This window comes from Labrus bergylta, chromosome 14, assembly GCF_963930695.1.
Source record: "Labrus bergylta chromosome 14, fLabBer1.1, whole genome shotgun sequence".
NCBI lineage: Eukaryota > Metazoa > Chordata > Actinopteri > Labriformes > Labridae > Labrus > Labrus bergylta.
The window spans coordinates 12,872,863-12,897,132 of NC_089208.1; the positions used below are offsets into that span (position 1 = coordinate 12,872,863).

Consider the following 24,270-nt stretch of genomic DNA (forward strand, 5'->3'; position numbering starts at 1 on the left):
TAACTTATCTGTACAAAAAAATGTGATAAATGTGTTTTAAAAACCTTATTTGAGCGTTCCTATATGGCTTTTTACTGTGCACTAACCTTCCTTTACACACGATGCATTCAACAAGGAAGTGTTTGGTCAGAGTAAAGGCTTTAACCGATACTGAGAAGATCCACTGTCTGTATGCTTAAGGTGTCAGGAAGCCAACCTATTATGTTTTCTCTCTGTTCATATTTGCTCTTGGTGCAGTTATTCCAGTTTCCATTCGACACCAAATCCTGCATATTTAAGAAACCCACATGACTGACCAGGAACTAAAAGAGACCAGCAGGACGGAGTCTACTTTTAGTCCAAGTTTGCACAATTGTGTGTGTGTGCGTGTGTGTGTGTGTGTGTGTGTGGGAGGGGGGTATGTTTCTATGCTTACTCACAACAAGCATTCTAAGTAGCTCAAGGCTATAGCTTCTCTTCTGTTGCTACCCCGTGGTTAATGGTTGCATGTAAGTCAGCATTTATGTTGAAACAATGATATATTTTATTTTCCACTCTGAGGATCAGTAATCGATTAGATGAGACTGAATTAAATCACCTTGTTCATAATATAGCTTGGAATTACTGATCAATAACATCATGAAGAAGACTATTTTTGGAAGTGGGGGTGTAGGGGAAGTTCTCCTTTGAAATGCTGATTTTCAAGTCAGGAGGCAGCCATCTTACCAGTAACAAACCCCTACTAACAACACATACAAAGAACCACACCTTCCCTCCATTACATCCGTCCTCACCCGCCCTGCCTCAAGCTCCCCTCCTCCACTGTATGTGCACAGTTGTGGGTAGTTGTTTTTTTTGCTCTGCGAACAGCCTCCTGTTGACATCATCACTAGGGGGACTCCTCCTAGCTCCCCTGCGGTATAAAGGATCATTTGTTTCCGTGGCAGCATCTCATAGCTACACCACACCCTCTTACAGGTGCTCACACTATACAAGGACCAACAAAGCAGGTGACTCTTCATTGCACTCTGAAGGGTTTTGTTTGTTCGAAAATCTGCAGACCCCACATTTAAGTTTTGTTCTGTCACCAGACAAAGAGCCAGTATGTCGATGGGCCTGGAGATTGTGGGCATTGCACTTGGAGCCATTGGATTTATCATTGCCATAGTGACATGTGCACTGCCAATGTGGAAGGTGACGGCCTTCATTGGAGCCAACATCATCACTGCTCAGACCATTTGGGAGGGTTTATGGATGAACTGTGTGACCCAGAGCACAGGCCAAATGCAGTGCAAGGTTTATGACTCTTTACTGGCTTTGCCTCGGGAGCTGCAGGCCTCCAGAGCCATGTTGATCATCGCCATCATTTTGGGTATTCTGGGAGTCCTGATCTCTATCGTCGGTGCCAAGTGCACAAACTGCATCGAAGACGAGCCGTCAAAGGCCAAAGTGATGATCATCTCTGGAATCTTTTTCGTCCTCGCTGGACTTCTAGTCCTCATCCCTGTCTCCTGGACCGCCAGTGTCATTATCAGAGATTTCTACAACCCTCTCCTGACCGACGCGCAGAGGAGGGAGATTGGGGCATCGCTCTATATTGGATGGGGAGCCGCCGCCTTGCTACTGATAGGAGGTGCGATGTTGTGCAGCAGCTGTCCGCCAAAAGAGAAGAAGTACAAGCCACCTCGGATGGCCTACTCCGCCCCGCGCAGCGCCAGTGCAGGTGGAGGGTATGACAGGAAAGACTATGTTTGATTAGATAACATTTTGGTAAAAAAAAAAAAAAAAAAAAAAAAATGATAATCTTTGCTGTTCATTCTTTGTCTGTGTTTCTGTGTGTTATTTGTTAGCTGTTAGATAGTGAATCCTATCATGAAGACTCCGAGATGAAGTTGTGTGTACAGAAAATAATTCTTTTGATTTGCTGGCATTTGTATTTGCATTATTTTAACGCCAATCTTCTACCTATATTATCCAACAGTTGTGACTTCAGACTCAAAGTGATTCTTCCTCTGAGTACATGTTGTATTTATACTAAACCACCTTTGTTGCATTATGTGAATATGATTACACCTGCTTCTTAATGTGTGTATATGTGTGTGTTTGGCTCTATCATTAGCTGTTGGCCAGTAGGTGTTGGGTTTCACTGAAACTTTCAGTTAAAACGCAGTGTGTCATTTCCCTGACAATACAAGGAAGAGGATGCTCTCATTTTACATGGATTTGGTTGTGTGATTTATCTGTGTGTGTGTGTGTGTGTGTGTGTGTGTGTGTGTGTGTGTGTGTGTGTGTGTGTGTGTTTTGCATGTGATATTTGCTTAAGAGACTTTCTGCTGAGACTGAAACTAAAGATTGCTCCATGATAGGGCCTGAGGTAACAGCTTTATCCTTCTCCTCACAGTTTCACAGTTTAAGGACATTGAGGGGATTATTTCAGTCGACAAATTTCAACTCACTTAAATGTGACTTGTGTATATATATATATATATATGAGCTTATTTTATATTTCTGTAATATAAATGTATTTGCAATTTGTATTTTGACTATTCATATTTGACTTTGTCTGTTTTTTTGTTGTTGTATTTGTTTTATAAATAAGTTTCAAACATTTTTTTGTAGCATTAATGTGAAACAGAGGCCACAGCCTGAATAATTCTGTCTGTAAAACAAACAGTGAGGGCTGACTCACAAAAGGATTGTGTGGTATTTGCGCCTGCTAAACTTGTGCAAATGAGTCAAAAAACAACATCTAATTCACAAGACACAAAAGATTAAATGTACCACTATCTGCCCTGCAGAACAAATAGTGTCTCTGTGTGGCATTTGCTGTTTGCACATATTTAAATGAGCCATTATGCAGTCATTTCGGGAAAAAAATCCCTTTTCTATCCTATCAGCAGCTTTGGAAAAAGCATCTAATTCACAAACAACATTTGTGATTGCAATGTGTAGTTGGAGTGAAAAAAAATACTGTATGCTTGAAGTTGTTGGTCAATCGATTGTTGCATTTTTCTAATTCCAACCGAGTCGGGGTTGGAAAGTGTGATAGCAGGAGATACAGCAAGAAGGATATGCACAGAGACAAACAAAGCAACAACAACAATTAATAATAAAACAGATCTACAATAACAATACCAGTAATAATGGTAAATGTATGAGTAACAGCAGTAACAACAAAATATGATCAGTCTAATATTAACATTAGCCGCTATAATGACTATGAAATAGAACATTTGTTTCTATTGGCGACAATTAATCTCATTTTTGGAGGCTGGCTTCACAATAAACTTGAAATCAGGTACTGAGTGTGTGTGTGTGTGTGTGTGTGTGTGTGTGTGTGTGTGTGTTTGTGCAATTAAAGCTGTTGAAGGATGTTTGTTTCCAGATCAGCAGGGTGTGTTTTGTAGTACTAAGAAATATAGTCATATTTTATCTCCTTCTTTGAGTGCATTTCAAAGTTGAACTATTTTCTTAATTTGCTTCTGTCAAATACTTAATTGTATACAATAATACAATACAATCAATATTTTTTTGCAGTGCTTATATTTTAAATGTTGTAAAAATTTCAATAAAATTGGAAATTGAACCATGTATTTAAACACGTCTTTGCTCATTTATACCAGTCAACCTCTTTTTAGAGCATTAAAAATACAAAAGGCACAGCCCAAAGCATGTGTCACCAAAACAAACAAAAGACCAGTCCAGAACAAACTGTTTGAAAAGCTGGGTTGGTGCAGAGGGTTGGGTTTCTTAGCCAGAGGAGCAGTTCATTTAAATTCATTATCGGTCCAACCAGAGCAGACTGATCAACAGGTGAGACAGGTAGACTTCAGGAATAGTGGAACCAAAGGCCTCTAAGAAGATGAAAAAAACTTTGGCTTGTTGGCTATCTAATAAAAACTGTAAAGAAGGAAAGAACAGACATACATACTAAGGCAAAAAGAAAGCAATTGATTTTGTCCTAAAAAAGAATAATGGCTGTTTGAGGCCCTGTTTTTGTTATTTTTAGGTCTTTGTCCTGTCCCGCACATGTTTTTCTGGTGAATGTTTGTCTCATGCTGTATGGGATACTTGCTTTCTGTTAAATACTTGAAGGCACACTAACACTAACATAATATATGCAGTATTCATACAAACTTAATACAAACCAGCACTTCCTTATACTACTCCTTCATTGAGAGCATCATTACTTTTTCTATAACCTGCTGGTTCCACTCCACCACCCTCCAGAACAGAAACTGCCTGCAGAGCACGGTCACAGTCTGCTCTAAGATCATTGGACTACCTGTAAGGACTTTGACATCGATCTATGAGCAACAGACAATCAGGCTAGCAGGTCGGATCATGCACGACCCCTCACACGCTCTCTTCTCAGCGTTTGAGTGGCTCCCCTCAGGACGCCGGCTTCGCTGTCCCTGCTGCAGGACACAGAGGAGAAGAGCAACCTTTGTTCCCAGGGCTGTCTGGCAACTCCTATTTCTCGTTTACTGCACATAGTTCTGTTTACATCTGGTCACTACTGCACATAGCTCTGTATATATATATATATTTATTTCTCGTTTACTGCACATAGTTCTGTTTACATCTGGTCACTACTGCACATAGTTCTGTATATATATATATGTATTTCTCGTTTACTGCACATAGTTCTGTTTACATCTGGTCACTACTGCACATAGTTATGGTTACATCTGTTTACATCTGTTAGTCCGATCACTGTCCACTTATATCTACTCTTTTATATTTTGTATTTTAAGCTTTAAGTTGTATTTAAATTGACACTTTATATTTAGATTAAAATGTTTCGTTTACTTGCACTGTTGTTAATTTACTGCTCTGTGTGCCTTTGAATTGCCCCCCGGGGACAAATAAAGTTTTTTGAATTGAATTGAATTGAATTATATGTAAAAAATGTTGTTAACAAGGTAGCAGAGTACTTCATGAAACTGAAATGGATTTGAAATGCAGCAGCATTTTGTACAATCAGTATAGAAACTTTGAAAGAACCGTTTTACAAAAGTGAACACTGGCCTGTGAAATGTGAGAAACTGTTAAGACATGTTGCTGATAATGCAAAAGAAGTGTTATTTTTTTCAGCAGTCCTTTGTTTTCTGAACTTAAGTACATGTTTTGGCAGGTTTTCTGTGTGAATCTGTTGTTTATTGTTCAGTTGCTCTCTAATGCACTAAAAAACTGGTTTGAGAAGACCAAAATTGTTGTTTAACCTTTTAGAAAGGTATTGTTTCTGTTTGAATGCAAACAAATGCAAATGTTTGTTAGTAAGCAACCAAAGTTTTTATCTCATTCATTTTTAAATGAAGAAAAATAATCACAGTAAACACCCAATGTGACAAATTTGTAACTTTTCAGATCTTTGACACAAGGGGGTGCTATTGAAAAAAAAAGGTTAGAAATGTGTTATTTATGGTCCATTTGGTCTGTTCTGTGACACACATCAGTTTCCTATAAGGGGAAATGGGTGTGGGTTCTTATGGGTTAATTTGATGAACTGCATGTTTTTCTGGTGAATGTTTGTCTATACAAACTTAATACACACCAGCACTTCCTTATATGTAAAAAATGTTGTTAACAAGGTAGCAGAGTACTTCATGAAACTGAAATGGATTTGAAATGCAGCAGCAATTTGTACAATCAGAACAGAAACTTTGAAAGAACCGTTTTACAAAAGTGAAGTGTAATGATGTTGTTCTTGATCAATATTCACAAATAAAGCTCTGAAATCTTATCATCTCTGTTCAATTGAGTACAACATGTACAATGAAAACAGATGAAACTGAGGTGACTTATCAATAGTATCGTTGTTATTGCTGCAGCAGGACATGTCAGAGCCTCACATGAGAGTTTTGTATAACTACGTCACATTTTACAATAAAGCCTTATCTCCAGGAAATGAAACCAAAGGTACTTTATCAGCCCCTGAAACGTTCACTGCTCACTGAAGAGTTTTCTGCCACCGTACAAAACACACACATACACATACACATACACATACACATACACATACACATACACATACACACAGCCAAAAACCTTACAATATCCCTGTAATCTTAAAGGACCATGATTAAGGAGGGTCAGTCATTGGAATTTGGAGGCAGGTATACTCTTCAATTCTGTATGAGAGGGAGAAAAAGTTCAAAAGTTTATGGAAATTGAAATCTACTCTTTCAAATCCCCAGTGATTATTGTTCAGCATCTTGAAAGAAAAATATATTTTAAAATGCTTTATTTGTCTTGTGAGGGGGTAACTGTATGGACGAATAGTGATCTCAATCCAAAAAGCAAACTCTGCTAAAAAAATAACATTTTGAAGGCAAACTGTGGGATGTGTGGAATTGAAATGCCTTTAAGTAGCAAGGACCACGCCACAACAATATGCGTTTCATGTAAATTCATGATTTATGTAGTGTCACAATGAGGGTTTAAAGTAAGGAACAGGGCCAAATTGCAGAAGGATAGAAATGTACTTTATCAAACAAAAGGAAAAAATGAAAGTTTACTCTTTTCAGTATCCAAAACTAAACTCAACCATGGCCAACATAAAATCCAAACATGGAAACATATGACAAAGTGACACAGAAGGAGAGGAACACAGAGACCAAATGTACAGGGGGTAATCAAAACCAGGGCTGTGTCCGACATCAAACACTACTCACTATAGCGCATTATTAAATACACCATTTTGTAGTGCTGTGCAGATTCTGAGTGTACATTGCTACACACTTTATAAGGGACTCACATTATATCCCACAATGTATTGTGAAAAGTACTGCGCAGTATGGATCGGCTGAAAGAGCAGTGATACTGACATCACTATGTTTCCAAAAGAGAAAACACACATTTGACTTATAATACAACAGCAAAGATCCCGGTTGGTACAAGTTTAAAAACAGACAAGGTTATGGAAAGTTCAATGTCTCTTGTGTTAGTGTACATGTTCCCTCTCGCCGTTTCCCCTCTACTCTGTTAATCCAAAGCACACATTACAGACAGAGAGGGGGGTATGACCTGTACTGTAGCAAGTCAGTAGAGGGAGCTTTAAATATATTTTCTTCCCTTTAGGCTAAAATGTGCTGTTCATTCTTTGTACAGTATGGTTGCAACTGACTCAGTTCTCAATCAGTTTCATTGTCAGCAGTGGCTTGTTCTCCGTTGTGTTACACTAATCAGTTGAGTGGGAGGATCATTCTCATAGAATGGGCAAGCCCATTGATAAAAAAAAACAAGGAGGTTAAAACAAGGCTGACATTCATTGAATTAAGTGAAAAAAATAACCACAGTGGGGAATTCACTTCAGAGAGCAAAGTCCTAAAGTAGAAAAGAGTTACTCAGAACCAAAAAAAATAAATCAGTCTCCATTCCTTTTAACGAAAAAACACAGCAAGGGAGCATCTGATATAAGAACCATCATTAAAAGCAATTGAAGCTCTCTTCAGAGTGATGTCTCCAACCGGTATTCACAGAACCACCCTTGTTCTCATTCAGACGAGCCCCCACAGAAAGACAAGGTGGTACCAAGATATTTCTCATCTCCTTCTTGGCTCCATTAAATGTAATAGTTGCACTCATAGCGATAACATTATGAAAATCACTCACTTCCAAGAGTGATATTTTGTCAATTTTGCCAACTGAAATTCCCCACACCGCAACTACAAAATGAAACTCAAACTTTCCAGCAGAAACCTATGATTTTGATGACTCTCCTCATTTTTCACATTTCCTGGTAATGGCTTCGAATACGTTAGCTAGTAACTACTTATTTAGCATTAATCCACTATTCATTTATTTACACACCACACAAGATATCTCAACTGGAACATCTCAATGTTTGAATAAATCAGTGAAGTGGACTTCAGTTGCACACCAGAGCAAACAATGAAAGTTCAAAACATTGTTATGAAGACAGAGTGCAGAGAATACAGGCCATTGTTTGGTCAGAGTTCTCAAAGGACATTGATTGGACATTTGAATGTCAACTTCTGTTTAGGAACATGTGAAGTTGACAGGTAGCAGATTTTACACAAACGTGATGATGACAGAACAGCAAAGTCCAACAGATAGAGACACTGGAGGTTATCACAGGTTTTTTAACCTTGTTGACTGATTGGCTGTTAAGCTGTGTGAAACAGATATGCTTTTGGTTGTAAACACTTATGTATACATGGATCGATAAGTAATGTAAATATTGTAATATAGATCAATATGATATTGCAAAGCATTTAAAAGAAGTTCACTTTGATTAACCTTTTAAGAATGATGTCTTTTTTTTTGATTATTTTTGAGCTTAAAGAACTTTGAAGAGTTATAATAAGGCAGTAAAGTTACAAGATACAAATCATTTTGTGTGTGTGTGTGTGCGTGCGTGTGTGTGAGTGTGTGCGTGTGTGTGTGTGTGTGTATGAATCAATATTTTTACACTTTCTATCCTCCCCTTCATGATTATACATTGATTGTGCATATATATATATATATATATATATATATATATATTCAAGAGCCTACAGGTAACTCCTGAGTTGTAAGAAATGGCTAAATCAAACCTTCTGTAATGTAATAATTTAAACCTATTTATCAAAGTTTCCTATCTTTAGTAATATATAGACTTCAACATAAGAACCAAAAGAAGAACATGACATCCGTTTTCAAACTAAAAAAATGGGTAAAGTTGTTTCCAATTTGAAAGGGGGATCAGATTAATCAGTGTTTTAGCAATGTCCTCTAAAGCGATGTACTATTACTTTTTTCACTAAATGTGATTGCAAGGACTGAAAACAGTCAAATGTGACCTGGTGTTTTGCTGGATCTTGTTCTTGTGCATTGCCATCTGACACAGCTTTTGTTGTGTTTTATCTCACTTTTGCCGAGAATTCATATCATTCTGCAACTCTTATCAGCGAGCTTTGAGCTCCATTTTATGACATCATGAGTCGTCAAACCATTATCTGTAAATAAAAGAGATACATTTGAACTGTTGTGGAACACTAATCTGAGATTAAATAGACAAAAATTATTTCGCCTTAACATTAATATAATAGGGCAGATAAAAAATATTGGAAATGTATTGGGGTGTGAGAAAATACAGGAATTTATATCAGACAAATGCAAAGTGTTTTATGTTACTATATAGATTAAAGTGTAATTATACTTTCCATATTCGGTTCATTCAGACTATTTTCAGCCTTCTAACAGCTATCTTAAAATTGATGAATGAACGCCACCTCCAACTCAACCTTTTAAAAACTTAGCTCCTTGTCATCAGAGCCAGTGACTCTAAGCAACAACAGATCAATATCCAGCTTGACATATCCCAACTCTTGCCAACAAAATCTGCCCGGAATCTAGTTTTCATGATTGATGTCCAGCTATATTAAGGTTCACGTGGCCTCGATTGGCTGTTCATGTCGATTTGATGCACAATATCAGGAAGACCAGACCTTACCTGTCAGAGCATGCTACACAGCTCCTGGTACTGGCTCTTGTGATATCATCCAATAACTATTGCAACTCCTTTCTAGCGAGTCTTCCTGCATGCACAATCTAACCTTTGCAGATGATCTAAAACGCAGCAACACAACTGGTCTTCAACATAACAGCATATCTCTCTCTGCTGTTAATATCTCTGGCTCCAAATTACTGCTCGCATCAAATATAAAACCCTGCTAGTCGCTTACAAAAAAGTAACAAAAATGGCTACTCCTTACCTGAACTCTCTCATCCAGGTGTACACTCCCTCCCGCCCATACTAGTCCATATACGCTCTGCCAATGAAATGCTCCTGGTCCAACCTTCACAACAGGGGCCCAAGTCTCATGCTAAACTGTTCTCCTCTGTTGCGCCCCGATGGTTGGAATGAATTACAAATCTCCATGAGATATCCAGAATCGGTTTGCACCTTTAAAAGGCTAAAGACCCATTTTATGAACACCTATGGACCTACTGATAGTAATGGGAATTATGATGATATTAACGATGACAATGACATTATTTAGGATGGTTTTGATGCTTATCAGAACTCCCACGAACAGCTGTGGAGGTTGTTGACGATGGTGACGATATATATTTACTTAAAAACATGCTTTTGCCTCTGTGCACTACCTGCTATCTGTGTTTAGTTATTTCCTCCTCTTTAGATACTGGCTTGTGTTTTACTTCTCTGATTTACATCGCTTTGGACAAAAGCGTCTGTTAAATGAATTGTAGAAATGAAAAAAAGCAGTAGCATTTAATATATAGCATTCTGTACAAATGAGTGAGTTATTTTACAGAAACTTGAACTATCAAACTATGTATTTGAAATAAAACAATGTTTTAAAAAATGTATAGGTAATAAGTATGTAATAAATCCAGGTTACTGGTGATATTTCTTCTGGTATGATCTCCCCCCTCTAACGTCCTCTCTTTGTTTCTCCATGTGCTTGGAAAGTTATTTTTGCCCGGTACTAGAACCTGTTAGTAATGCAAACAAGATCTATGTCTGATAGGCCCAACCCTAAAAAGACTCTTGTTTAAAATACATCCTAAACCAACCTTGTAAGGCCACAAACTTTATTTAAAAAACAGTCATGAATCATTTAAAGAACATTATATTGATTATTAAATCAAATCGGGTTACAGACAACACTTCAGCTGGTGCGATCTCTTTTTCCAAGGATTAACATTGAAGATGTTAGTTCAGATGTTAGTTCAGGCCTCTTCTTGGGAAGAGGACCTAGAGGAGCTCTGCTTCCTATGTGGCTGCTGTGGGGAAAAGGCGACATCTAGTATTAATGTCTCCATTTGAATCCAAAGAGGATAGGAAATAAAGCCACACTATGGTCTGTCAAAATGATTTCATTGAAGATATAAGCTCATAAAACACCTTTGCCTCTGGAAAACTAAAGTTAATGAACGAAGCCTGATGTTTGGTCTGTTGATTAGTCAAAAATCATTTCAAGGTGTCACTGTAAGCCCTGTTTAACTGTGCTTTTCTGTAAGTAAACATATAATCAATTATTAAAATGAAAAACAGATCAAACCATAAATAAATAGTCATGGTTGCAGTCCTTTATACAATCAAAATGAGATCCACATTGGCTTAGCAGTGAGAGGACTAAGGCAACTCAAATATGTCTGAAAGTCAATAACCAAAGGATAAGCTTTGTAAGACTATATAAATATACCGTCCTTGGCATACTGGTCCAAGGGAAAGCAAATGTCAAGAAGCACCCAAAACATTGTGCTAGCAGTTAGTAGAGAAGAATCTGACACAATGCTAAGTAGGCTAGAATAAAAATAAATGCAAACTCATCCACCAGTTCCCTTTTCTTTTTTCGGTTTGGTTTGAATCCAGTCTTCCCCTACGCCTCTGTCTCATGCTATCTCTATGGTGACAGCTCATAGCGTTGCATTCTCCCTGCAGACGCGTCTCCCATAGCAATGAATACTTTGAGTAACAGCAAAGGAGGCAAGGTTGTCTGATCCAATAGAGTAATGGTTTGCTTTTATATTGATTATATGACAGGAGCCACTAAAGTAAGAATGCAAATCAACTGTGCCCATCACAAACAAACACATAGAAGGCCTAAAAGAGAGGGGGAGTGGTGTAGGGATAGACAAACTGATTACAGGACATACTGAGGGAAAGATAACCTTTAAAAGAAAACTTGTAATCTAATACCTTGCTGGGCTCCTTTGGGACTATTGTGTCAGAGAGGCTCCAGGGTGACTTGAATTCAGTAAGATGCTAGAAATACTATGGTACAAGTGAGAAGGGATAGAACTTTTAGCTTTCACCTACTGAAAGCTAGCAAGTGATAAATAGTCACGTTTAAGCCTGCATAATAAGTAGCCTATAAAAACTTAAAAAGTTAGGCTTGCAAATTGAAAATATGGAATAAACCACTGGAAATCTAGGGAGGCCTATTTGAAAGCTAACATTATAGTCTTCATAGCCTACATACAACACTATTCAACAAAGAAAGTATTAAAGGACTGTGACAGAATAAATAGAGAAAAGTAATGAAATACAGTCTCATTAGTTACATTAGAAATCATATTGTTTATTAGAAAACAATCGCCTACGTCTCTAAAGGAGCCCTGAACATAACGTGTGGTATTAGCATTTCTGAGTGGCTAACATCATAACACTGGCACCACCTACTGGTTCAACGAAGTAATACACGTGAGACAAGCATTGTGTTTCAGTCATGTTGATCAGAACATTTAAGCCTCTTGGATGAACGTCCATTTGTGTCTACCTCGGTAACACTTCTCACAGAAGCTTTAAAGCGGAATTATTATCAAATTGTGATCCAAGTGAAATCCAGTAGGCCTAGTGGTAATAAAAAAAAAGTTAACAAACGCTGATTTCTCTCCTTATTATAATGGTGTGTACAAATAAACATGTGCATACACTATTTATATCTGTAAGGCTTCATTAAATTGCCTTAATTCCCCAGAATACACCTAGCCTGTTTACTTACCCTAATGTCTGTGTAATTTTCTACCCTTAATTTGAAGTTGAGTAAGGTGAAACAAAACCCTCAAACTATCCCTATGTTGCAGTAGGCCAAGTCGTGCTTTTTGTTTCTCTGTTTGGGTTGGTTAGTTCAAATTTTACTCACTGCAGCGTGCGTGGCCTGAGAGACTGAAATCAGGGTTAAACATTGACGTTCACGCCTGTGCGTCTTACGTCACGACGCACCATCAGCTGTTGACTGAATGAAGCTCCCTTCACCGCGACCTCTTTTGAGGGGGGCGCTGTGCTGCTTGTAGACTCGTACACTCTCCGAGTCTCTCCTGCCCTTGTTAAAGTTGTTATGCGCCCATGCTTTTCGTCGACCCGTCGGTAACGGAACATATGCTGCCATGAGTGCTTTGTGTCGCCTGATCCAGAGAGGACTGCGGAGCTCCTGTCGTTCAGTTCCCGGACTTAAGGATGCGTGTGGGGGGGCTCCCATCGTCCGAGCAGCCAGTTCATCCAGGTACCCTGCTAGCTCACCGGCTAACTGATGCCCTCTGTCAGCCTGAGCTGTACGCGTGGTGCAGAGTAGAAAATTATAGAAAACTGCTCCTTCCTTAAATCTCTTTGGTTACAATGCATGAAGGTGTTGTGTCTGTTATCCTGAAGATATCTACAGATTACACAGTTTAAATAAATTACATTTAGGCGTCCGGCTAGCAAGAGGTTTAAACTGCAGCTGAGCTTTTATCATCATTCTATCAATGACACAATAGAAGGATAAACCACATAGATAATATCCTACTATCTATAAATATACGTCTTTCAATGTATCATATTTATATAACTACATTTTTTTATTTATATCTGGTGTAGGCTATGCTATACTATGCTACGTACATAGTTACTGGTTTGACAGGTAAACCTTGCTATCATTAGTGCAATACGAAACTGCTGTAATTAAGCATACCTTCACGAATGTGCTACAAGCTAATACTAATGTTATCATGTCCTTATGCAGTGTTTCATTAATGTGCAATCACATACAACTCGAACATTACAAAAAAACAATAAAATGAAAACATACTCTTCGATAAGGTAAACCAAATAAAGTCCCAAATTACCATAAAATGCTGCCAATAGCTTTAAAAAAATAATAATAATCATATCCCCTGATATCCTGTTTAAATAGGGTACTTGCAAATACAATGTTTTCACTTTGAATCCAGGTAACTACTTTGCAGAATTGAAATTTTCCTGCTGCAGTAGTGACATCATTTCCAACACAGACATAACCAGGAAGAGTATAACAAATGTGCATTTGTGTTGTTTGTTTTTTTCCTTCAGCCCAGTCAACCTGACCTACGATGTCTTTGATGGGAAAGGAGAGAGCACTCCCCTGGTGTTTCTCCATGGCCTGTTTGGCAGCAAATCTAACTTCCATTCAATTGCGAAGTCTTTGGTGCAGCGCACAGGCCGAAAGGTAACGCAGCGATGAAGACATCACACCTGTCACCATTCATCCACAACAATTTATCTTTGGCTTCTCTCTAGGCAGCAGACACTAGCCCATTTATAAAAGCAGGCATAGCAAGAACAGTTCATCATTGTGGTGCTAGCAGTGATTTGATACAACTTCTCAGCAGTCTGTAATGTTGTATTTTATTCTGACTCTCTGTTCCCTTGTGGGCTTGAACAAACGTTCACCTCATGTGCACAATACTGCCTTTGTTTAAATGATCTCTCTCCCGGGAAACAAAAAGCAGATAACTCTCATACAAGTTTTTTTTTTCTCTTTAATACGTCCCCCATTCCAAGAGTCCTAACTGTCCTTTGTCTAGTTAGGTGCTGACTGTAGATGCCCGTAACCATGGCAACAGCCCACACAGCCCAGAGCTCACCTATGAGGCGATGGCCGATGACTTGAAACACCTCCTTGCCCAGCTGCGCATCGAGAAATGTGTCCTCATCGGCCACAGCATGGGCGGGAAAACAGCGATGACGACCGCCCTGTCACAGGTCAGCAGCCAACAACTTATCATTGAAAATGTACTTTACTATCCTCTTGTTGGACATGAAGTCACCTTTCTCACTGCTAACCTTTATCAACTCTGAACTTAATAATCCTCTTCTGCTCTTCTACCAAACCGTGCTGTCCTCTTTCTGTTTGACATTGGTTTGAAATCTCTTTCTCTCTTTTTCTTCCACTTCGTAGCCTGGTTTAGTGGAGAGTTTAGTGGTGGTTGACATTAGTCCAGCCCAGACCACCTCACGCACCAACTTCCGCTATTACATCCAGGCCATGCAGGAGGTGAACATCTCCAGTGACATCCCACGTTCCACTGCCAGGCGGATGGCTGAAGATCAGCTCCGCAGTTTGGTCAAGGTCAGTACTTCTTTATGAGTTAAGCTTTTCAATTTATAATACGTTGATGTTAGTGTTTCCACTCTGATATTGATCCTGCAGACACTGATTTTTGTGTGACCTGGCAGCAGTAGCAACAAGTTATTGCCACTCTGACATTTTATCATTTTATAAGGTTGATTAGACACATGCAGGTGTTACGGATCAAAATGATCATACAACTGGAGTTATGGTTTTGATCCACCCGTAAAAAAGTGAGGGCCTGATTCACAAAAGGAAGGTTAAGGGGTTAAAGGGATACTTCACTCGTTGAAACATGAATCTGTATTGACATTGGGTCATATATGTAGTAGAAATGTGAAATACATTTTGAGGTTGGAGTCTTCTTGACCGAGAAAAAGCAGAAAGTGTCTTTTTGGCTCATGTGGATGTAAGACAACAACTCCCAGAATGCACAGCATCGCTGGCCACTCCAACTGAGGCTTAGGTGATCTATTTACAGACATATTTACTACAACACATACGGCCATTTCCTCAACTGATTCCGAGATTTCTTCCAGAAGAAATTGGCAGAATTGGAAATTCCTGGCAGAAAACAGACTCTATGTCTGTGTTCACAGGCAAACAGTGAGAGCACTGACACTACTAGTCCGCCCCAGCAACGGGTTCCTCGTCCTCACCACTGCCAACAGGCCGGTCTTATGCGACAGCAGCCGCCTCGCCGCTATATTGCGGCTCGTAGTTCATCCATATCATTTGAAGTTGAAACATGTTTTTTTCGCCATTGTCAGTTCTTATCAGCTTTCTCCATAGAGCCTGTTAGCATAGCTTCCAAGCAATATGGCGGACGATGAGTTTCGATTCTGGCAGTGAGGTCCCACCCACTGATCTGTGATTGGTCTGTAGCTTCAGTGGTCGAAAATATGAGGAACTAGTGATGTAGTTTCACTCCCGCTAACCACAGCAGCCGCCGATGAGGCACAATGACGATTTTTGCGTCTTCGGAAGCTCCTTTTCAGACAAGAAATACATAGATTTCCCTTCTTAGTGGAAAATGAGGGCAGGATGCACGACCATTCAAAAATACTACCAGGTTTCTAATGATACAAAGCTTAATTGAAATGTTACAATTCACTTAGCAGACGCTTTTTGAAATGGGTGAAGTATCCCTTTAAATGCACCCATAACTGCGCTTCAGAGCAAACAGCATCACTGTGCATGGGTGCTGGTTGTACTTAATTAAATTAGCAATTATTTAGTCAAATGCCCCCTTGCTATACAAGTAAACCTCATGGCAAAAGAAAGGGTCCAATTGCACTTGGCATTAAAATAAACCCTGAAAAAGTGTTCCCTCCCCCCTAGCTCATCATTTTTAAGGAGATAAAACAGTTCCATCAGCATCAGAACATAGCTGCAAGCAGAGTAAAGGTGCTGTGCAGATAGCTGGGTCACATCAGCGCCTGCAATCCGTTCTTAGTGAATCAAGCCCTAAGTCTTGAACAACTTCTGAGAAAGTATTTGGCTTTTAAGCTCATAATATTCTCTACCAGCTTGTCACTTACTGTGTCTGCCTACTGCCTGGTGGTTGTCAGGTGGTTTAACATAGCTGCCTAGAAACAGCTAAATATGTAACTTGAGTTTGTTTTTAAACAGGACTAGTCTTAAACTGCTCTTTCCTCCCTTAGGAGCGCTCAGTGCGTCAGTTTCTGCTCACTAACCTGGTAGAGCAGAATGGGCATTATGCCTGGAGGGTCAACTTGGAGGCCATCTCGGCACACCTTGATAACATCATGAGCTTCCCTAGCTTTGACAGCGCCTTTGAAGGACCTACACTGTTTTTAGGTGGAGCAAGCTCTGCTTATATAAGGTAAAAAAAAACACCCGAAACACAGACTGTACATTTCACATATTTTGGATCTTAGCATTGTTTTATTTAACAACCCATACTTTGCCTGGTATTGTCACCCCCAATTCTCATTGTTTTCAATCCTGACTCAGCTCTGAAGACTACCCTGAAATCCAGAGGCTCTTCCCCAGGGCTGACATCCAGTACATCCCAGACGCGAGCCACTGGATCCACGCAGATAAACCCTTAGATTTCATCAGCTCCATCATCTCCTTCCTTCAGTCCTAGCTGAGTCTTGCCAAACGTTGCAAAACTTTTTTTCTGTGCTCAGCACCTCTCAGCATCCTCTCACTGAAAATGAAAGGGACAATTAAGCAGCTTCAGCAACAACGAGTGGAGTCATTAATAGCTGCCAACACCGGACCAAACTCGCCCTTTTACAGCAGTCAGTATATCCCTTCAAGTTTGTGTAGCGTTAAGAAGGTGAACTTTTCATTGTTTTGCAGTACCTGCTAGGCAGGTTTTACAATTAGAATGGCTAGTTTCTAGATTTTTTTTTATTATTATAATTGTTTCTGTTTGTAGAAAATAGCACTGGAAATATCTTCAGTAATGGGTGGTTTGCAGGTTACATATGTTACTAATCCAAAGAAACTCTCATTTGCCCAGTGCTTTCTCTAAACATTTATGCTAGCATAATAGAAATAGTAAAATGTGAGGTTGCTGGAGTGGACCAGCAGAAAGTTGGATGTTTAAGTTTTGACAACGCTGGAATGAAATAAGTACTGTATTTCTGAAATTCAATTGCTGGAGAGGAAGGAGGAAGCACAAAACAAAAAACGAGTTCTTGCTAAAGGGAGTTTGGTACAGTGTATTAGGTCCTCTGTATAGAGGCTTTATGTGTACAGATGGTTGGCTTTAGAAACTTACTTCAATGTTGACAAACTTGATTGATTGAATATTTTGGTCTGGAACCTGGCTCCTCACATCCCCTCCTCTGTGTATCTACTGTATTTTAGAGTTGAGGATTTTCAGGTCAGTTACTTTGTCCCAACTCGAGGCCATCAAGAGTGCTGGTTTGTACTTTGATGCCAACATAATCATCAATGAAATCCCAGCTTAAACACTCAAATGCAGTATTCGCAATCTGTTCCCTGAATATCTCAGGTTACACTTGGATATGCTAAGTATTATTCGTGTACTATTATCTTGTCTGTCTGGCAACAAGCCGTGGTAATGCTGTCGTGTGTAAATGATCAGTGTTTTGATCAAACCTGTTTTACGATTTATTATCTGTACCTAACGTGTATTTAGAACTAAGGCGCTATATGGGTATGACAAATATATGCTGCAAACATTTAGTTGTTTACTTATCGTGACTGTGTTAATATCATTTCTGTTCCCATGAGTTTTATAAAGTACAGTCCAGTAGTGAAACTGCCATCTGTATGAATAAGCAGGGTGTTGTGAATTTGATGTGCCTCTTTTGTCGAGAGCTCCTTTTCCATTTCTGTAAAACTTGAAAAAAAAGATTTTACTCCCCAACTTCAACAAGCAGACTGTAGATTGGCAGCTGGGTTGCCAGTTCTGTGTGAGTTTTCTGAAAAGAAAGCCTAACCAATGAGGGTGTATCCCGTCATGGCGCTAGGTAATTACTACAAGCAGTGTTTTATGTTTGCTATTTTTCTTCCGCTCATCCGAGGTCGGGTTTTGTTGGCAACAGGTGAAGTGAGTCAACCCAGACTTCCCTCTCCCTAGCAATGTTTTTGAACTCCTCCTGGGGGATTGCGAGGTGTTCTCAGGCCAGATAGGGGATGTTTGTTCATGTGAATACATAAGTCTTAAAAGCTTTGAATTATGTTAGGTAAAAAATCTCTTTATTTTATTTTTTTTAATATTAGCTCCAGTTGGTGCAGAAGCGCCATCTTAACCTTCTCAACCTCAGGACAGATTTGTCTTGTTTCAAAACATGAATCAGAGGATTATTTACTAATGACGTTTGAATGCAGGCCCGGCTTCAGAGTCTTTAGTGCTGCAGTGGGCAACATATTTAAAAAAACAAATGACAATAATATTGAAAAAGAGAATTTATTCCCATTAAAAGCTTTTTGATGACTGTAATCACCCGTTCAGGATTGTAAAATGTCAATATGAGCATGCCTTCTCTCGTCATCAGATGTAAATCTGCAGTGCTATGTATGTCTCAGCTTGTTGAACACACAATGATGGAACTCATTCTAGATCATGTCGTATATAAATTGTAATGTGTTCAAGATGAATATAAGAGTGGATTATATATTATTGAAAGTGTACAAACTAATATTATACAATAAAAATGCAAAAACCCCACAAGTTGTTTTGTTTTGATCTTGAAAATGCAACAAGCAAAAGTGTGTGCTTCTCACAACTATAACTGATATGAATCAGCAAAACAATCAAAGCAGCTTTTGCATAGATAATTTATTTACAGCAGAAGATAGAAATAATCAAGAAACAAATGTGCAAGAGCTTTCAATTTTTACAGTTTTTAAAACATGACATCCATTATAACTATCCACATATATTCATATGTAAATGATAAAGAAAGAGCTAATCAGTGTTCCTACAACAAGAAAACACCTCTCTACAGACATTAAGCCAAACAAAAATGATCTGTTTGGAATACTATATTTGTTCTCAAGAAAGCTCAACTTACTTTTTTTAAATGCTTAAAATTAAATCTTTTTCTCTGAGACTTTGTGAGTCTTGTTCATACTACAGCTGTACAAAATCATTAGACGCTATATAGCAAAGAATCAGGAGCAGGACCAACAGCTCAACAGCGCCTCTTCTGGCATTCCCATCAATTCAAACCCTCTCCTCCCCTTCCGTTCATGCTTTCCAATATAATCAACGCATAATTGTCAAATGGCATCTAGTTGATGGTGTGGTCCTTGCTAGTGAATGAACATGTATAATAAGTCTGTTCTCTATGTATGCGTTGCAGTTGTAAGGAAATCAAGTGTGTCGGAAGCGCCTTGATACACAATTGGCTTTCAAACTTGTGGTGTAACAACATTAAAGCGTTCACATCTGAAACTCCAACCAAGAAACAATAAGCAATACACGTTTAATCTGAAGAGGGCTTTCAATTGTAAGACAATGGATTTGTGTATCAAAACTAGTGCAATTCCTGTTTAATCGAGTGAAACAACCTCAAAGTTGTCACCTCTGCCATTATCTGAATCCTGCCCGGCTGCATCTTGGTCTCCTTGACGACCACTCTTTCCCCTCAGCCTGTCCCTCCAGCTGCGTTGGGTAGGAGATGTGTTGGGAGTCGAAGCAGCAGATTTGGAGACAAAGATTTGGTTTAGGTTGGTTGTGGGAGGCACCGGTGTAACCGTAAGGAAGTTGGAAGGCCTCTGCATGGGCGCTTTGTTATTTCTCCTCAGGATACCCAGGCGGGAAGGCTTCTTCTGGTTCTGCTCCGCCTGCTGCTGAATCAGCAGCTGCTGGTGGATCATATGCTGAACGTCCTCCTGAGTAAAGGGAAAACAAACGGGCTGTCAGAGCACGGCAAAAACTGATCTGACAAATCTGCAAATAGGGATGAGTGACTGGAAACCAGAGTTGAGATAAAAGTTGTGATAAGTTTTTTGGGAGAGCAGAGTGGGAAGAATTTTATTCCCCACTCAAAAAATATATTTCAGCCTTCTATCCTAAAACTTAATTGAATTATTTGGGTTTTTTATGTGCAAATTGGTTTATACAGCCACTCTTCAGTCTCAGCAAGATAACTGTTAATGTGTTCGGTTTTTATTTTCAATAAAGGACTAAAACATTAATTCTACCAGCAGCTCTTTCCCTCCTCAGAAAGTTTACTGATAAAAATTAAATTCATGAATTTATGGATATTATAATTCTAAATCCCTGGTCCTTTGTCCTTTAAGTGTTGATAATCAGTTTATCTGGACTATAGATTCTGTTTCAATCTGCAGGGAGCCACGCATTCACAAGATGATTATTGAGGTCAAAACACTGCAACAGGACACCAGCTGGCAGTAGTGCCTTGGCCTGGATTGTGCAGAATGTTATCTGTGTGAATTTTAATTGTGTTTAAGTTCTGAGAGTACACGTGAATACCTAACACTAATCATGTGCGCTGTGATTGACAATGGGCGTGTATGTATACTGCCCTACTTTTCTGTCACGTTCACATTCTCCACCGTCTTATTTTGGCTCAACATCACTCCATAATTCTCATTTAATATGTCACATATTTCCTTGTCGAATGATCACACCCTTTCTTTTCTACTTTCTTCACATGTTTGTTTGTCTGGGTATGACATTAAACTCTTCTGAGGTTTACCTTCCAGGCCTCGAGCTCCAGCGACATCTCCAGACGTTTCTGTACGGCCTCCAGCACCTGGTTGTTCAGCAACATCATCTCTGTTTTACTCCTCAGCAGCTCTTCCTCCATGGCCTTCTTCCTGCACAGCAGAACAGACAGGATGACACATTTCTCCCAAATAGACCCATGTCTTTCAGCTTCCTGTTCCTCCCTTGAATCCTGACTCATTGATTATTTATAAAAGGTGATGGTGATTGTGTACTTACTTCTCTATGGCCTCATCTCGGTCCCGCAGAGCCTGCTGCAGAATACCACTGTCCTCTGTATCTTTTCCAGAGTTGGACTTTTAAAAGAACAAGAGGGGGGAAGAAGGTTAATTATTTCCTAAACTCTAGTTATTGTCTGTCTAAAACTTACTGTCTGCACTAGTACCTTTCTTCTAACAAGGACCTTGTCCTCTACTCACTGTCAGACGTACACCCTGTGATATCGTCAATCTGGTATGCAAACAATGCATACCAGATAGACGTACATCACCTGGTTCTGACATCTTTACTCCGTCAGGCCACATAGCTGTGCTTTGACGCCTAGACAAAGGTATTGCAGATCTTATCAATGAACAATTGAGAAAATGCGTCATCAAAAGGGCATGTTTACCTCTCGCGTGAGCATTTCTACCTATGCACGGGCCTCAGGGCTTATTCTATTTTAAGGACTTGACAATAAAAATTGATCGCCAACTATATTTAGTCTTTACAACAGATGAAAACTTCTATGAATAGGGCAGATAACTTGTACCAAGCAAAAATTGTCCGACAGAAACCAAGAAAGTTGAAGCTCATGATTTCTAGTGTTTTTCTTTTCAAATGTTCTTCATTTCAAAGCCAACATTTTGTTTTGAAAAACATGCCCAATAAAATCATCTTGGTTTGAGATTGTAGGGATGTTATACGGGTGTGAGCTTTATTTAAGTGAATGCAAGTGTAGCGTTTACCTGCTTGGTGTGGCTGATAGCCAGTTTCCGAGCCACATTCTGCAGCTGGACCAAGGCACTGTCCAGCTGATTTTCCCCATTGGAGTGTTCGGGCAGGCTGGACTCCTGATGTGTCAGCGGGTGAAGCAGTCTCAGAACAGACATAACCTCCTCTGTGACCTGTGACGGATACCAAAAGGAAGAAATTATAATAATCCTTCATATTCCTACAGCTGTACACTTCTTTCCGATGCTGTGTATGTGTAACCTTTACCCTCTCTCTGTGCTGGCTCCATCCTCGCCCGTCTCTGCTCTCCTGCAGTTTGTCCACCTGAGCCTTCAGCTTAATACTTCGCCTTCGAGACAGCTCCACTTCTCTGCGCACTTCTTTCAGCTGCGTTTGAGAAATATCACATTAAGTACATTTCAACTATGCATGTCACCACTTTTATTTTCCTGCTAGATAATTGCGGGCCTGGACACAGAAAGAACAAACCCCATGACATTTTAACAGAATGTAAACAGAAACTGCTAATCTGGATTCTTGAGTGAAACTGAAGACAAGAGATCCAGTCCTACAGGATAAGGTGTATTACAACACATCCAAACAAAGAAAATATGTACATGCAGATGCATTCATGAAAACACCCTCACAAACAAATCAGTATAACTGAATAAATACATTTTATGACAGGTATGACAATCTCCTGTAACACTTTTACACTCATATCCACAAATCCAGCCCTGCAATTATCAGGCGTCCTCAGTAAAAAGTGAGGTTTAATGCACTCTGAAGTCTAGCCTAACTTATTATGACCATTTTCATTAGTGTGAGGGTCATTACTTACTTTTTCTGTTAACAGATTTGCCTTTTGTGCATTTTCTAAATGTTTTGTATACACTCTAATGGCAGTTAGGTCCATCTCCTCCCTGTATAACAGGTTTTTTTGGTTGCCAAGCCTCTTTGAGTTACATCTAAACTCATGCAAGACAATAACAACTTCTCTCCCCTTTAAAAAAAACACACAGAACACACACATAAATGTAAAGATAGCCATCCTACCGTGTCTGAGACTGGTCCCAGTGTCCGGCGCCTGCCGATCGGCCTGCCGCTCCTGATCAGGTCTGGTAAAGTCCCGTCTAGGTAGCTTCCCTGGAGGGAGCTGCTACCACCCTCACCAGCTACAGACTCTGTGGACTCTCCTGTCCCCTCGGAGATCATCTCACCTGGAATGTCCTTCTCCTCGGACTGTGAGGTGTTGCTGTCACTCTCAAATAGGTCGTCTTCACCCACATCTTGTAAATTTAGTTTAGTGAGGCTTGAGTTGTTGAAGATACTCAGATCTGCACAATCTCCTTTTAGACCACCAGAGACAAAATCTTCCTGATCTGCAGCCTCTTCAGGTTCCCCTGGATCTCTTGGTTCTGCTGTAGTCACAGAGATGTTTGGTTCTGTTGACAGAATTGTTTGTCGGTAGGACGAAGATTGACTCCTGAGCGAGCCCCAATCTCTGTGTCTGTCCTCCATTCTGTTCAGAGAGGAGTAGAGCAGTGGACTGGAGGTGATCCGAGGTCTCAGCTGGTCATTGAGCCTTGAGAAGGATTGTGAAAAGTCCATGATCAGCTTGGAGCAGGTCGCAAGAAGAAGTAGAATCTTCTAAAGCCACTCAGAGGTATTGTCTCGCTACATATAAACATGAAAAAAGTAAGAGGACAGCAGGAAGGAGGAGGCAGCAGCATGAGAATGTCTCCAAACTGGTTTTTCCTGAAACACATGCGTCTTCAAAAAAAAGGACATGACATGATGTGATGTCATTGGAGGCTGTGCCTTCATGTAGCACGTCTGGCTTTTCTTCCTCCTTTGAGGTTGCTAAACAAACACGACTTGCAAACATACCACAGCTGCAGGGAACAAAGGGAGTTTGGCTTTTAATCCTTTAATTCAGTAGGCTAATAATATTCAGGCTTGACGTAGTATGATTTCTAATTCTAACTCCTCATTATGGCTTAACTCAAACATAAAGGCTTGTTATACAGCGAAGAAGTTACGTCTTCATTTTGTTACTTAATGTTTTTTTTCTTTGTTTAATAAAAAGAAAAACTCCTGCAGGGTCACAGCTGCATACACTCGTTTAGTCATTGATTTATTTTTGGAATCTGACTGCTTTGGGGAATACACCACTTTTAGTCATTCCTTGCAGTTTAGGTAAAACTGTAATTTTTTTGGTAACAAATCTCCCACATACACGAGCAGAGAAATAGACAAATAAACGCTTCATTTTTTATGACTTAATGCTTTTAGTCTTTTCTAAAAGCA

The 24,270-nt window shown here is 39.5% G+C and overlaps 3 protein-coding genes across 3 annotated transcripts; 2 read left to right on the forward strand and 1 right to left on the reverse strand.

The window, feature by feature from the left end:
• Positions 1 to 912: 912 nt before the first annotated feature.
• On the forward strand, positions 913 to 3,570 carry LOC109985227 (claudin-3-like). The gene has a single exon (XM_020635487.3). It carries the CDS (start codon positions 1,084 to 1,086, stop codon positions 1,732 to 1,734), a length of 651 nt encoding a protein of 216 aa, XP_020491143.1. The 5' UTR covers positions 913 to 1,083; the 3' UTR covers positions 1,735 to 3,570.
• Positions 3,571 to 12,692: 9,122 nt separating this feature from the next.
• On the forward strand, positions 12,693 to 18,205 carry abhd11 (abhydrolase domain containing 11). The gene is made up of 6 exons (XM_020635604.3): positions 12,693 to 12,962; positions 13,787 to 13,922; positions 14,285 to 14,458; positions 14,655 to 14,825; positions 16,490 to 16,671; positions 16,803 to 18,205. Exons 1-6 carry the CDS (start codon positions 12,847 to 12,849, stop codon positions 16,936 to 16,938), a joined length of 915 nt encoding a protein of 304 aa, XP_020491260.1. The 5' UTR covers positions 12,693 to 12,846; the 3' UTR covers positions 16,939 to 18,205.
• An 885-nt stretch (positions 18,206 to 19,090) lies between these two features.
• On the reverse strand, positions 19,091 to 23,690 carry bicdl2l (bicaudal-D-related protein 2-like). The gene is made up of 6 exons (XM_020635603.3): positions 23,017 to 23,690; positions 22,228 to 22,347; positions 21,975 to 22,133; positions 21,247 to 21,323; positions 20,999 to 21,119; positions 19,091 to 20,168 (listed from the first exon to the last, which is right to left on the reverse strand). The coding sequence occupies exons 1-6, from the start codon at positions 23,569 to 23,571 to the stop codon at positions 19,827 to 19,829; spliced, it is 1,374 nt and encodes a 457-aa protein (XP_020491259.2). The 5' UTR covers positions 23,572 to 23,690; the 3' UTR covers positions 19,091 to 19,826.
• Positions 23,691 to 24,270: the final 580 nt, after the last annotated feature.